At 39.4% G+C, this 15,000-nt stretch overlaps 1 protein-coding gene across 6 annotated transcripts in view; it reads left to right on the forward strand.

The window, feature by feature from the left end:
- The window catches only part of LOC138023791 (uncharacterized), an 18,679-nt gene that overhangs the window by 460 nt on the left and 3,219 nt on the right, over positions 1–15,000 (forward strand). Inside the window, exons 1-4 of one of the 6 annotated variants that reach the window (XM_068870905.1) lie at positions 3,628–4,028; positions 9,104–9,244; positions 10,566–10,590; positions 11,762–12,188. In XM_068870905.1, the coding sequence (XP_068727006.1) occupies positions 11,903–12,188 (286 nt within the window). In that variant the 5' untranslated portion in view covers positions 3,628–4,028; positions 9,104–9,244; positions 10,566–10,590; positions 11,762–11,902. Of the gene's footprint in view, positions 1–1,809; positions 1,875–3,627; positions 4,029–7,819; positions 8,026–8,562; positions 9,026–9,103; positions 9,245–10,565; positions 10,591–11,761; positions 12,189–15,000 lie in introns of those variants that run through there. The other 5 variants (XM_068870889.1, XM_068870864.1, XM_068870898.1 and 2 more) reach the window with 5 other exon arrangements.

Consider the following 15,000-nt stretch of genomic DNA (forward strand, 5'->3'; position numbering starts at 1 on the left):
AGTCAAGACATCAGATCTTCCTCGCTTTATGTACTTCTCACTTTAAATGTGGGAGGAAAATATAAAGGACTGGCTTCTTTAAACCGCTTGAGGTTTTTTTTTTTTTTTTAATGAAGATAGAGTTCCCTTGCATTTTCAATGTTAAAATTATCTCAGATGGGAGACACAACTATGAATTTAAAAAACCTGAAAACCTTCTGAATGTGTTGCCAAATGGTATAAAAGCCAATGTGGAAACATTGTATCTAGAGATATTAGTCCTCGCACAAAGATCAGCGCCATTTTGCATTTTTTTTTAATACAAGAGAAGTTTGAAATCAAAATTGCCGGTTTGAATATCGGTTCTGGTGATCTCATCCGCGAGGGAAGTTAAGGGCCCTCGCGAGTTTCGGAGTACTTGAGAATGTTTAAATCGCCAAGATAAACGAACATTTTTTCCACATCGCGTGGCCTGAGAGAGAAGACTTCGTTTAATTGTAATTGAGAACTTGTTTATGTTTCGCATTTCACCTGCTCCAAGCTTATTTTTAATCGATCGCGGTGAATCAAAAATCACCAAATTTGTCACCAATTTATCGTTGCGGTGCGATTAGCTGTCAAAGTCATTGTGGTCGGGAAAATCAACTTTATGAAAAAAGTAGCCTCATTATATCCATCGAGCATGTTTCAAATCTACAACAAAAGGAGAAAACACGGCGAAAATGTAGAGAACTGAGAAGCTCTACTGGTTTGAGCAGGATGGTATTTAAGGGAGCAACAACAATGTTGGGAGTTGTTGGCCAACAGTGTTACGTCCTTTTGCCGAGGAGCCTAATAGAATACAGCAAAAACGCTCAGAAGCAACTACTTTAATATTTTTGGTACTCTGCTGATTTCATGATATTTTAGTATTCTAAAGTGATACCAAAATCGTGTGATTTAATTCGGGGAGGTACGGTTCAACAATTTTTGATCAACTAATGATGCAGGCCTTGTTCAACAAATGTTTGCCGTTTGCATCACGAAAGATGGGTTTTTGGGACGCTTCGATTATCCTCTTAACATCCCACGCGTCGCCACATACAATATAAATAGTGTATGTGGAGACGCTTGGGATCTTAAGAGGATAATAGAAGCGTCCCAAAAACCCATGAAATCTCTCAGGACAACGCAGAAAATAGTAGGTGAGTGAACTTTATTTATCTGGCTGTCCATAAAATGAATTTTGAAGTTTTTATGGAACATTTTCCTCGATTAGTTGAATCGGCCGTTTTTACAACTGTCTCAAAACAACGTGACGTCAAGCGTTGTCTGCCTGTGCCTGCACTTTACCCTCCGTGCGCTGTAGGGCTATCAAAATGCCCAAAGTGTGATCAAACGTTGCCCTCTACGCGAGCATGGATGTTTACAGGTTCCATTTTATAGGAAAGATAATGGCCTATTCGTACTTGCCTTGATTTTATGCAACTGAAGAAAAAAACTGGACAACCTCTAGGCGTGGTCCTAACAAGTACAAGGAAAGGTTACGTTTATACAACGGTTTGCCGTGTAGCACTTATATTTTAAACAGAGTTAACTGAATAGAGGGTAATGTGAAGTGCTAGATTTCTATCCCATACGAACCATGTGAGCGTTAGCCCTACCGGATGGAAATTGGCCCACACAAGGACAGAGAAAAACTCTGACCAAGGTGGGAATTGAACCCACGACCTTCGGGTTAGATCTCCGCCGCTCTACCGACTGAGCTACAAGGTCAGACGGCGAGTCAAGGAAGCGCTTAAGGTTTACTCTACTCAACTTACCGCCGCTTGCCTAAAGTAAAAATTATAGGAATAAAGAGGTTTTACAGAGAAGCTGTGGGGATGTGTCGGTGGGGAGTCAAACAGTTGATAAAGGTAAATTAACCACCCAAGAAAAGTAACTGAAGTAAAAGTAAAGTAAAGTAAAGCAACCATATGTAACGTCAATAACTCGTAACAGTAATTCAACTGACAAACATGAGGTTGGCAGCGCGCTCATTTTACTCCCCCCTCGCCATCAGTGCTCCGTTTTATGGGTATTTAAAGCTACTTAAGCTACACAGAACGGAAAGAAGTCGAAACAAGGATGTGAGAACCGGGAATGGAACTCAGGACCTCTTGCACCAAGGCTGCGCACTAACCGACTGTGCCATCCTCACTCCTCAAAGAAAGGCTCCAGAACTGACGTTTCGAGCACCTGTAATACGTCTGCGCATGTCTCTTATGCTCTTGCCGATGCGTCATCAGTGACTGGCGCTCACAAAGGACAACATGAAAAAAAATTAAAGTGCACATAATTATAATTCAAATATTTTTCGTTCCTAATATAAATCTCCCCATCTAAAGCAAACATATGTCTCCCGTTGTCACCCAGAATTTCGCTTTTTCTGTGCCGTGCAAGCCACGTGAACTTGGCAGAACTAGCAGTAATTTGGGCCAACGATCGTGATGTGAGACTGGCATGGGTCTATTCTCGATTTTAAGGGGTCACAAACTGCTTTGCATTCCTGTTTTCAAAGAAATTTTGCATTGCAAAGCAGTTTGTGACGTAGAATCGAGAATAGACCCAGTCCTCTCACATTACGGTCGTGGGTCCAAATTACTGATAGGTTTTGCATGATAACTTTGCACCTCTTGCCCGGCAGACAAAAAGCGGAGTTTCGAAGTAAGAATCGGAGTTTGTTTTTGGTGGGGAGATTCATATTGTAGACCGCGAAGAAAAATATTTGAGTTTAGGAGAACTTTAAAGAGGACACCGGTTCAGAAATTAAAACTGACGCTGAAAATTATGGAAGTAAGCTGATAACACTTCGGAGATTTTTGCCGATCGGAAAACTATTCGTTCGTATTAAGACTGTTTTAATTTGCAAGACACAAACAAATTCTGAAAAATGCTATGTTAAGATTTCTGAAACTTTTTACCTAATCTATGAAACAGTTCTTTTCTAAAGGAACCCTTATTTTTATGAGAACATCTTTTAGTTCTATTTTTTGTATACTGTTAACTTTTTTGGGAAATTTGAGACTGCATATCTTCTTAATTTCAATACGTATATATGCAAGCCATTGCAGATATGCTGAAACAAATGTCCATTTAAAACTTGACCAATGTCTCTCGACTGAAGAAGTTTTCTACTTTATATGTTCTCAACTAATTCAGTGGGCTTACCTCGACCTCACAGATCTCATAAGGAGTGTTTTCAAAAATGAGTCGTACAGGGCAACCTGGACTTTTTAATGGTTAATGTGGTATTTGTTTTCATTGCAACGACTTTTATTGACTCTATAAAGTACACCACATTGCGTAACTACATTCTGTGTACTCGAGCCTGTCGCTGAACGGAAAAGGGCATAAAAGGAAAAAATTGTATGATTTCGGTGTAATTTGTTCGGATGGTGTCCTTAAAAGCAATCGACAAAGTTTCTATTGTTTCAACTTTATTGAACTTTACCTCTCTATAGAAACAATTTTTTGTTGCTCATTCAGTATTCTATAATGGTATCCGAAATGCATTTTGGCCATATTTAACAATGCAATGGGTTTCGTTACGGAAAAAATCAATGCCGCTTTATATTGTATTTGAAATGTTTGGAATATTAATATTCAGGTCTGTTGCCAACTTTTACTGATAAAAATCATGCATCTGAACTCTTATTTCATTAAAAAGTGAACAGCCTCTTGAATATCATCAAAATAACCATAGAAATGACACCATGGAATATTTACTATTCAAACGCTTTTGTTCAGACGATCAACACCTTCTAATCTTTGACAAGAAATCATTCAAATCTCTGCAAATGGTTCCTCATGCGTTACGAGCAACTGAATGGATTATCGTCCTAATACATTTGGAACAACGCATTGCGGCTTGCTGACTAATCACCTTCCTACGTTATTACAACATCTTATGCATTCAAAAGCACGAAGGAACAGCGGACGTGAACTCAGCATGTCAGAAATATGAACACGGTGTCAAAAGATTTGGGTATTAAAGGACGAATGGAAACCGAGGAACATGTTTAACTCTTGTAAGTACAATTTAAATGCTATGCAGCCAGTTTATAGCAGTTTTGTATTGAAAGAACGAATTAAGATTTGCCGCCCGTTTGTTTGTCGAGCATATTCCTTAAAAAGAAACTTTGAAGATGAATTTCAATTAACTTAAAAACAGCGCCTTGTCGATCTAGCTATTGAAACTACTCAAACAAATTGGACAGTTTTTCTGATCGCTTCAACGAGCTTATGGAGTTCTCATCATCGCTACATAATAACAACTAAAATCCTTTTAGCTGCCTTAAAATGGGAGATAAATTATCAGACCAAAGCAATCAACATTGTCGATCAAAGGACAACAAGAGATGAGCTCTCTTAGCAAATATTTGCTCGTGGTCTAAGACCAAAAATCTCAGTTCCATTTCTTCCTCAAAACTTCTTCCTCAAAACGGTGCCGCTTTTTAGCATCACAAACTTTCGTGAAGTATTCCCTTCTGAAACGCATGATCATATCATTTGATTATTTAACTCAGTTTCTTTAGACTAATGGGAACTGCGAGTAACCGAGCATAAGTTGACATTGTTGACAATTTACGGTTTTCCAATTCCAATTAGGTACTGTTTCCTTCGAGTAAGTTAAATGCTTCGGCTTTGCATTTCTTAGGCGTGATATTCCCTCGTCATTCGAACGAGACTAATAACAAATAAATAAAAATGTAGTTTATTTTCAGGCAAGTAAATACAACAGGGTTTGCTTTAGTTATGTGTAGAAGTTAAAAGAAATGTGTCCTTTCCTTGGTCTTTAGGAAGTTCAGGCAATATAGGATATAGGCTTTCGAAACGTGAGAAATACTTATATATTGCAATGAAAGTTTAATAACCATAAACTACAATAACTATTGATAAAAAAGTTAAGGCAATTATCCAGAAAATTGTCATGTGATTTATTTGCCTTTTGAGTGTTTTGTCAACCGCTGTTCCAGTAATATTATTGCAAGATGTTTGTCAGCAAGGGGTTTTCTGATCACACCAAGTCACCCTGCACTTAATGCATCTTAGTTTCAAATCACTTTGATAGTGGATAAAATGGCTTTGTAATTATCAAACATGTAATTCAAGGTTACTTTTTCATAAAATTATGCTCAGCAGGGCATGAAACCTTTGGTTCTGTTTCGAATAACGTAAATCTCGCGATGTGTTTTTGTGATGGAATGCAATCCTGCGGTGTAAGTGGAGTGAGGTTTTTTTGCCGTTACAGTCACGAAATGTAAGTAGAAGCTTCTTAGAAGCACTGAAAGCTGAAATATAGTGAATTTCGAGTGGTATTTTTGTCTCAGTGTACCCCCGTTTGAACATCGATGCAACGTACCGCCTTATTCATGAAAAGAGCGGACATAGAAAACCGAGTGCTTGCAACCAGCAGTGACTAGCTTTTTTCAAAGTATGTGGATTTACAAGATTTATTCGTTTTCTTTGTTCAAGGTGTTCACATGTGGATGGTAATTGACATCAGTATCTGCAATTCAATTTGGTAATTAAGCGGTTTTTAATGAAGTGTCGTTAAATCAGTACTTTCACTGAGGGGTCTGACCGGCGGCTACAAGCGTGAACGTAGTGAACGAATGAGAGTTCAAAGACTAGCTCGACGTAAAACGGTCGTGCACACACAGACACAAAACGACACGGACACGAATTGAACTCATGAAGTTTGAAGAGTGATTTATTCACCGCGCATCAGAAAATACTGCTGGACGTAAAACAATAGATAACTCTTCATCTCAAAGACATCAACGAATTCAATTTCCTTCCTGCAATATGGAATCCAGTAAACTGCTTTAGCCTTCCACGAGTCACAGCCGCTTCTCATCTCTCCGGCCCCTTCCGCGCTCGTTGCTGTAAGTCTATTTTGAAAACTTCAGAGTTTTTAGGCAAGTTCATACTGGAGAACTACGTTATATACGACTTAAGATCACCTCGTTTCTTAGGCTTCTCTGAGGATACCTCGTTTCTAAGGTTACAAAGTAAGGTACGGCAAGTACAATTAACAACGTTCACATTCAAAGGAGAACTCGTTCATACTCAAAGCCTTCTTACCGACATCCCTAGTATGAACCTGGCTATCCTTTCTTCCATTTGTTTTGTTTGATTCTTACGGTACACTCGGACAGTTCTCATTGATCTTTCATTTCAAGATAACTTTGATTGGTACAGTGCACGAAAATTACATTGCGAGATTACTTTTATGCTTTAAACCAGTTCAAAGACGCACTGAACGATTTAGTTCGTCCAGACTTATAATGCGTCTCTCCCGTCTTTATACGGGACGAATCAAATGACGAACTAAAACGAGTCGTGTTCAGTTAAATTGCTCAAAGTCGCCCAGACGCATTATACGTCTCTAGCGCTGTCAATTCAGATTATTTTTTGAAGTCAGAATGCTTTCTTTTCGGCGCGACCAACGAGAAGTATTTTGACGGTGATTCAATTTTATAACTCTTTTTTTTCTACCAAATCTATCATTCAACAACCGTGAGTAAATACCTAGGATATTTCATCTTAATCTTTTCTACGAGAGTGCTTCGACAATATAAACCATTATTTTCTTGCAGCCATTCTCAACTCTCCCTGTTATGCTAACGCTTCTATCGTAATCAAAACAATAAGCATCGCAAAACTTTGTTATTCACGGTCCAAACTTTGCCCAACACAATTTCTTCATAGTTTGTCTGCTTCTCTAGAGGATTGTGCCGTTGAAGTGGTGTCTCAAACGCACTCATTTTGATCCACCATTGTGGGCATCATCAGTGGCCAGGTATTTTCACGAGACGTCATCGCCTCCATGTTAGTGGACGAAAACAAAAGATCTCTCATTAGCTTCTTTTGTTCGTCTTTTGTCTGTAGAGTTGGTTGAAAACGTCCTACAAATTTGCACCATTGGCTTGATGCGAAAACAATGTTTGTCTTGAAGGCATCGGTTGAGGAAAAAGTAGCCTGAATTCTGAAGCTTAAAAAATGTCGCACCTCTAAACGCAAAATGTTTCGGAATTTACAGTTTTCTGGATAAGCCAACCTGTATCGAATCTATCGCTTCTCTACGGGAAACGTTGACCTCTTTGCGGTATCTAGACGACCGAAATTCCCGCTCTTTAGTAAAAAAAAACTTTCTTTTTCTAGTTTCTATGTCATTTATGCCGATAAACAGTCATGAATCATTGTAAATATTTTATTAGTGACAACTCATTGCTAATAATTGTCATCTGGTCCAGAAATTGTGGTCTTTGCCATTATTGAGGAAACATGACGAAATTGATGATTTATGATATTCCCAGTTGAGCTTTCTTTGTCATATTGTATTAAACTAACGAGGGATGACACATCTTTTAGGTACCTTAAAAGCCACAATATTGACGTTACTTGAACATCTTTCACTTTAATTTTTTTTATTCGCATCAAATTTCAACTTGAGTTTTGTTCCGACGTGAGTGCTCCCTTACAGGAGTCAAGTCTATGACCTTTGGATTCAAGTAAGTCCCGATGCTCTGCCATTGGGCTTTATAGGACCCTATGATAGACCTGAGCTAGATCAATAACTTCGATTCGTTCAAGGGATAATCTTCCTGATATGAATGATAGGTATACGTACGCAAGTGTAATTACGACGGTAACTTAATAGAAACAGTTGTTTCACATCTCAGTTTGGAATTAGATTCTTGTTTCAAATCCAAAACATCTTAAGAATAAGAAGACCGTCAGATTGGAGAAGTTCCGCGTTAAAAGTTTCTTATTTTCAGTTCCATTTGTTTCCGTTTTATAGACATCGATCAGCCGCGGATGTTTTGGTTTGCTTGTCGGTTTAAGACGCTGGTCTATGCATCTAATACATCACATTTATCACGATTATGACAACGTTATCATGCCGTTTATCATCACTTTGTGATTATGCAAATTCCTTTAATTTTGAAAACATGGGATATGAAGCCGACCGAAAACAGTAGAAAAAAGAAACGATGCTCGCGTCAACGAATGAAACTGGTATGAAAACATTTCATTGTACTTCAGTTATATTTACAGCCTGTAAAAGTAAATTTTACAAATGGCCCTCAGCTAGAAAATAAAAAAGCTTTTCGAGTCGGCAGAGGAAAATAATGAATTCGTTTTTGCGAAACTTTTTTAAGTCTAAACTATTTTTTCTTAATAGTCGCTAGTCTTTTACCACTCGGATACAAATGAAAAGTTTCTCAATAGTATCAATAAAAGAAAGGAAAGAAAGGAAAAGAAATCGAATTCTATTGACAATGGACGGGCGGTCCTTAAACTGTGATATCCCGACCGCTGGATAGAAAGGCCTTAACAAACAAATTCAAGGGGTTTAGGTTCCGGACCGCTTGGAAAAACTAAACAGTATTTATTTCAGGTCCACGCGAGCCCAAGGTTGCCACAGACTATAAACAGCCTTAGAAATAAGAACGTGTGTGTGTGTGAGTATGTATGCATGAGGTACTCGAGCATGATAAGCATTGCCATCTAATCTAACCTTCTTAAAAGTATAACGTGACTTTCGCGGTTTCCTGTCATTTAAATTTACCGAACGTTCTGATCTAATTTTCAGCAGTAAAGATCGACTTTCAACTCACTTGACCTGTCATGCTTTAAATAGGACTGACTCAAGAAAACGCATGTTTACAAAGAGAAGTGACGAATTCAATGAGGAACTCTGGTCTCTTCATACTCACAAAGACTTATTTAGCCACAAGGAACGTATTTGGATTAATTCCTTTCACTGCCACGTTATTTTCGTAATTTGTTTGTTTTCATAATAGACTTGCTGAAATTTGTTGATTGATCTACAATACAATCAATCCGGGCTTTTAAACTGATTCGAGGAATTTCTGAGGTTATTTCGACCTATCGTCAGGAACTAGGAACTCGTCTCTACTGATTATCGCTTGTGTAGGGACTTAAAACTCAGAGCTACTGTTAATTTAATTTCCCCGGGCAAGTCAACAAAACGTTCGAATGAAAAGAAACAAAGGTTGGATAGGAACAAGATTTCAATCATGGCCTGATAATTGAAATACATTTTGTATTTCGTTTTCTTAATTATTTGCAGTTCACACTGTTCATGGATGGAAAATTTCCGAAATTCAGTAGAAGAAGCCAAGATCCGTCACGAACGTTATCACGAAGTTCTAGCTAGTTCTTCAAAAGCTGAATAATTTGTGAAGACTTTCAGGACTTTAGTTCCCAGCAGGTAAGAAAGAAGTAAAATTGTGATATTTTCAGTCGGTCGTGGTTTGGACAGACTTTTCAGACTTGGTCTGGTGATGAACCCTTGTTCAGTAGTGACCGCAGAAAATGCTTCGTTGATAAATGTCGTGTTAACTTGCTGTGTTGAGGTTTTTCCTCTTCTTACGCGGAATATCAATGGTTTCCGAATCCCATCACGTTCGAGGTTTCCTCAGAGTGACTTGGGTTCTGGAAAGATATCCTGTTTAGAAAGGATATTAATGGAAGGAATTGCCTTATAAGATGACTTTGTTAAGCCTCTTTTGATCGATGGACTTCGATACGAGGTTTAGCATTAATAAAATTCACTTCCATAATAGTGATACGGCATCCTGTTATTCAACGTTTAAGACAACGCGATGACATCGAGGCAATGTTTTGGCCCCGCTGTGACAACACTTTTTGTTTGGTCTAAAAATTGACAGTCGGCCCCAGATATTCTTATCAATATCAAAAAACTGTCCTTAAACTTTGTGATTTGGTCCCTAAAATGTCAGGCTAAAAAACGCCAAAATTGGACGGTGAAAACAAAATATGTTTCTAAGTTGATTGGCAGTGTGGAGGTGAAGGGAGGGGAGGGAGGGTACCGCGCGGTGGACGCTTTTGTTGCTAGACTACTTATGGTAAAGGTGAGGAATGGTTTCACACAAGTGGCATTAGGAGGGCTTTCTTTCACATCGTTGCAGATGTACACGTCATGCAAGGCGAACTCTATCATATGCCTTTTTGAAGTTGTCCCTATTTTCCGAGATAACGATGAGCGAGAGCCTTTTAAGCCTACGATGAAAGAGCCGTTTTCAATAAAGTGCACTTTACGACTAAGTTCATCACACCGCTTCCGGCGTGGTCCACCACCCGACGTCATCAACTACAGCTGCAATTATTGTTCGGTATCATGAATGGTGTGTGGAACCCTGGCAGCTTATGGGAGCTTGGATTGTCTCTACTACATTGAAGACTTGCAGTAATACAAAAGACACCTTTCCCAGTTAGATTACCTAATAATCTTGCCCTAGGGCCGATTGCTCGAAGCCTGGTCAGCGCTAACCGTTGGTTAAGAGACTTCAAAACCAGTACGTTTCCATGGTATTTAACGCTGGTTAGCGCTAACCATGCTTTGAGCAACCCGGGCCTGGTTGCTTGAAACATGGTTAGCGCTAACCAGTGTTAAATACCATGGAAACCTATAGGTTTTGATACAATCGGTTCGCGCTAAGCAGCGGCTTCGAGCAACCGGCCCCCTAATTGAAAGACTGAAACCGGTGTTCTTATCTTTTTTGTCACAGTTTGGCCCTGAGATAAAGCCTCAAGGTAAAAATGCACCATGTAGGGTTGCCATTCCCCGGTTTTGTGTGTTTTCACTCACGTGATCAGTAACCTTGTTTTTCCACCGAAACAAAAGAAAATGTTTGCATGATAATAGAGCTCAATTCTCGGAGGGTTAGTTGGGTAAACCAATATGGCCGCCGTTCTATTGTTTGGGTACACCAATATGGCCGCCGTTCTATTGTTTGGGTACACCAATATGGCCGCCGTTCTATTGTTTGGATACATCAACATGGCCCATGCTCCAACTTGGAGCCAAGGGCTTAACTAACTAACTAACTAACACCAACATGGCCGCCGTTCTATTGTTTGGATACATCAACATGGCCCATGCTCCAACTTGGAGCCAAGGGCTTAACTAACTAACTAACTAACACCAACATGGCCGCCGTGACGTCACGTGAAAACACTCTATTAAAGAGAATGCCTGTGCTGACTCTTTTGCTCCGTTATATTTAATAATTATTCAATTTGGGATCCTTGGATATGAGGTTGACTATAACCAATCTCATATCGAACAGGAGCTCATCACTAGGAGTGAAAAACAACGCTATATTGCTGTCACGGAGTTTCAGAAACCTTTTTTTTTAGATTGAATTCGCCGCTAATTAGACTCCCGCACGAGCGCTATGACCAATCACAAGAAACTAACTGCCGAGTTGTCGCTTCCAAGTTGTCGCTGCCAAGTTGTCGCTTTCAAGTTGTTGCTCAAGTTGTCTCTTCCAAGGGAGGAGGAGGAGGTGGAGAGTGTGCAGAATAGCTATAGAAATGAGATTGAACTTCCCAAATTGCCCCCTCCCCCTGCTCCAAGTGTCAACGCAACAACTTGGTAGCGACAAAGTGGAAGCGACAACTTGGCAACGACAATGTGTGACCCGTAATCTACACTGTCGTCCGATTTGGCCTAATGAAAACACTTGTAGTTCCAAAAATAATCTTTGTCCTCTCCAAAACTAATTTACCTGCGCTAAATATAGATTAAAGCCCAGTTGGTTATGTCACACATTAATTCTTCTCAGAAAAAGACTGCGAGTTCGTAAAATGTCACGATCATGAAATAATACACAGCGTAATGGCTTCCTGGATCACCCATTTACGAAACAATACTGATTCTGTTATCCAGTAGCAGTTTACGGTAACCAAATTTGTGTTTCAGATTCTATCGTCATCAGACCCACGTCAGTAGAGCAATTAGTCCCTCGGTGTTTCAAACAACTTGAGAGCCCAGGCTTCTTTTAGCTGAAGTGGAGCTGAACCAATTTCACGTTTTCCCAACGAAAACGCGCTCTTAAAAGGAATGCTTTTATTCTTCTTCCATTTGTTGATTAAAACGCAGTATCCCTTGGAGTTGCAGTTATTAGCAACAGCTGTTTTACACTTGGAACTTACCTGTGCTTTTATCTCACCGACACCGTCGTTCTCCAGTCCATTGAGGATATTGGATTCTGAAACCCCATCAATTACCAGTTTTAAAGAAACCTCCTCGAGCACCTACCTTGCTGCAACGCGAACAGAATTTAGTTTTGCAACCAGCACATCTTCACAAACTACAAGCACAATCACAAATTTGCAATATCGACAAGGTAAGATAAAACATTCGCTGTTTTTGACAGTTTTCGAATCAATTTTCGAATCAATTTAATTAGATGTCTTAGATCGTTTTATGTCAGTGTAAAATAGACAAATTAAATAAAATCATCATAATAATACTGGAAAAAATAGTACAGCTAAATTCGCTAAGCCCAGCGCTGTTTTTATAAAGGGACAGAACCGTAATGGGAAAAACTAGTGATGGAAGGATATTAGATCTCATTGTCATTTGTTTATAATTGGGCTTTACATTTCCTTCCCCATCCAATCAAAATCCAGCCGAGTTAATGTCATACATCCAAGTTGTAGTTTTGATTGTTTCACTCACAGCTAAAATGAAAAGTAAACACGTTTGTCAAACTAATTAATCTCGTAAATCAAACGGTAAGGAATAAATAGGCTAGCCTAATGAAAATCGCTTTTGTTGAGTCCATTTTTCTGGGAAGTCAGCGGTCGCTGTTTTCTCATTGAAGGTCCCCAAAGACAACTGGGAAACCACAGGTGGCCCAAACTCTGTGTTGTATTTTGAATTTAGAGAGCTTGTATGGCGAGTTTTAGTCGATACAAATCAGAAGGCTTAGCAAAAGAAATAAGCGTTAATGTTGCTTTCACTTGTCTGTTATCTCTTTGTGGTTAAACGAACCGAGAAATCGAGCCAAAAAATGTAGCCAAAACCCTTCAATCAGCTTCAAACTCGGCCAGCGACATGTCTGAAGATTGCATCGAACACCTAATCAAGAAAATAGTCTCGCTATCCACTCTGCGAAGGAAAATTGGCAGTCGAATCTGGAACATTTTGCCTCTAACCTCTTCCCTGAACTATTTGACCACCGCGCTGCTATGACGATATCGACTTTTTCCAGCAAAACGTAATACTGCTTTTATCCTACTCCTATCCGAAAACCGATATATTGTATCGGTTTTCGGATAGGAACGAACTATTAAATCGCTCGCCGAGGAACAACCGGTTGAACTGTATATGGAAAAGGTCGATTACCAAGCATCAAGACAAAGACTCTGGCTTAGGGCCAGTGCGCACTGGGCAAATTTCTGTATACTTTACGAAAAAATCTGTCATCACTTCCGTGATACAAGTGCGCACGGTGATCTTTTTTTCCATCAAATTTTGTCAAGTCTTACGAAACTTCAAAGGCGCCGTCGTCCTGCTTCGAAGCAGAACAAATTTTGTCAGGCGTGAAAACTATACATATTTTCCAATTTACACAGCATGATCTAAAGAAAAAGTTTTTAAATGCGGCCACGATTAGCAAATTGAAAATTTTGGCGGAGACAATTTTTGTTGAGATTTTTGGTTGAGCCAAAGAAATTTTGTCAGCTTAGTGCGTACGGGCCCTTAGTTACTTCTCAGCAATGATTTCATATGCGAAGTGTAACTAAATTCGTTTTATTTACTTCTCGATGTCTTAATCTATGGTGAAGAAACAGACCAAACAAATCCACTTCAATAATATATAATTTATTTTTGTTGTTTCATGATCATGTGCAACCACAAATTGTCCCTAAATTAATGTTAATTCTAAATTCGAATCAGAGCAAATTAGGTATGAAAGATAATCGATAAAAAAGAGATCATGTTACGGCTGAAGCTCACCCTGCGAATAAAGCCTCTCTAAAACTCACCAGTCGGCGAGCAAGAGAGGCTCTGTAGAAATCATGCCAAGTCTTTTAGTCGCCGCAGCCCAAGTTTCTAGGCTAGTCACTCCGGTCAAACTGGCCGGACAAACTGGCCTGGAATGACAAGGATGCATCTAAGCCAGTCGCTCGCCATTTTAATCTGCCTAACCACTCCCAAAAACACATGGCTATCTGTGGCCTTTCCTTACATCTAGGTACGACGGAAAGCCGCAAGAATCTGGAACAAAAATTCATCTTTCAAATCGGCACCCTTAATCCTCACGGTATTAACGAACGCTTTTCATTTAACTAATATATTCCTATTTTTTACGTTGCCATGTTACCACCAATAGCGTAGCTCCTACTCTACTATAAAAACTACGCGTAACCCATAACCCCTCGATTCGCTCTGACGAAGGGCTAACGCTCGAAACGTCAGCTTTTAGAATCTCTGTACGGTGGCCAATTTACATTATCAACTCCGTTGATAAAACCAAAATTTTGGTTTAGGCAGCGCACGAATCATATTTTGACAGGGTGAAGGTCAAAATCGAACCTTCAGTACGAAAATCAATATGGCATCTGAGTGCGATCGAGACTTGGCCTGGGCTTGAAACTGTCTCCAAGCAACGGCTTTTGCATACTCAATAAAGACTAAATACGATTTCTACAGAGTCCTTTCTTTCTCGGGGTCGAGTTAAGAAAGGCCCTGCTGGCAGGGTGGCTGGAGCTATGCCTAAATGCAAGCCATTCATCATTGTTCGGTGCTGGTTGTAAATTTTATCAACCATACCTAACACCAAAATCTCCTTTTCCCAATAGAAAACCAAAAAAAAAAAATAACAACCAAGCCAAACCAAGAAGCATGCACTTAATATCACTCAATTTCGTTCGCCGGGCTTCTCTTCATTAAGGGTCAGTTGGACGGTTCATCTTCCTTTGTTTTAAATCCGCTTTGCTTATTTTATCTGGTCCTTAACAAAGATCAGTTTAAAGATTCGATATTGCGATGAATGGAAGATCACGGTGTTTGTCACAAAACCACGGAAGTTTTCTTAGTTTTCGCATGTTTATACTTTATACACGATAGCGTGGCTAACGTTTGAGGAAAGAGCTCAAACTGAATCAAATATCAAGTACGTTTTCATTTATTTTGGATTGAGGGCAAAT

This window comes from Montipora capricornis, chromosome 2 (assembly GCF_036669925.1).
Source record: "Montipora capricornis isolate CH-2021 chromosome 2, ASM3666992v2, whole genome shotgun sequence".
Lineage (NCBI taxonomy): Eukaryota > Metazoa > Cnidaria > Anthozoa > Scleractinia > Acroporidae > Montipora > Montipora capricornis.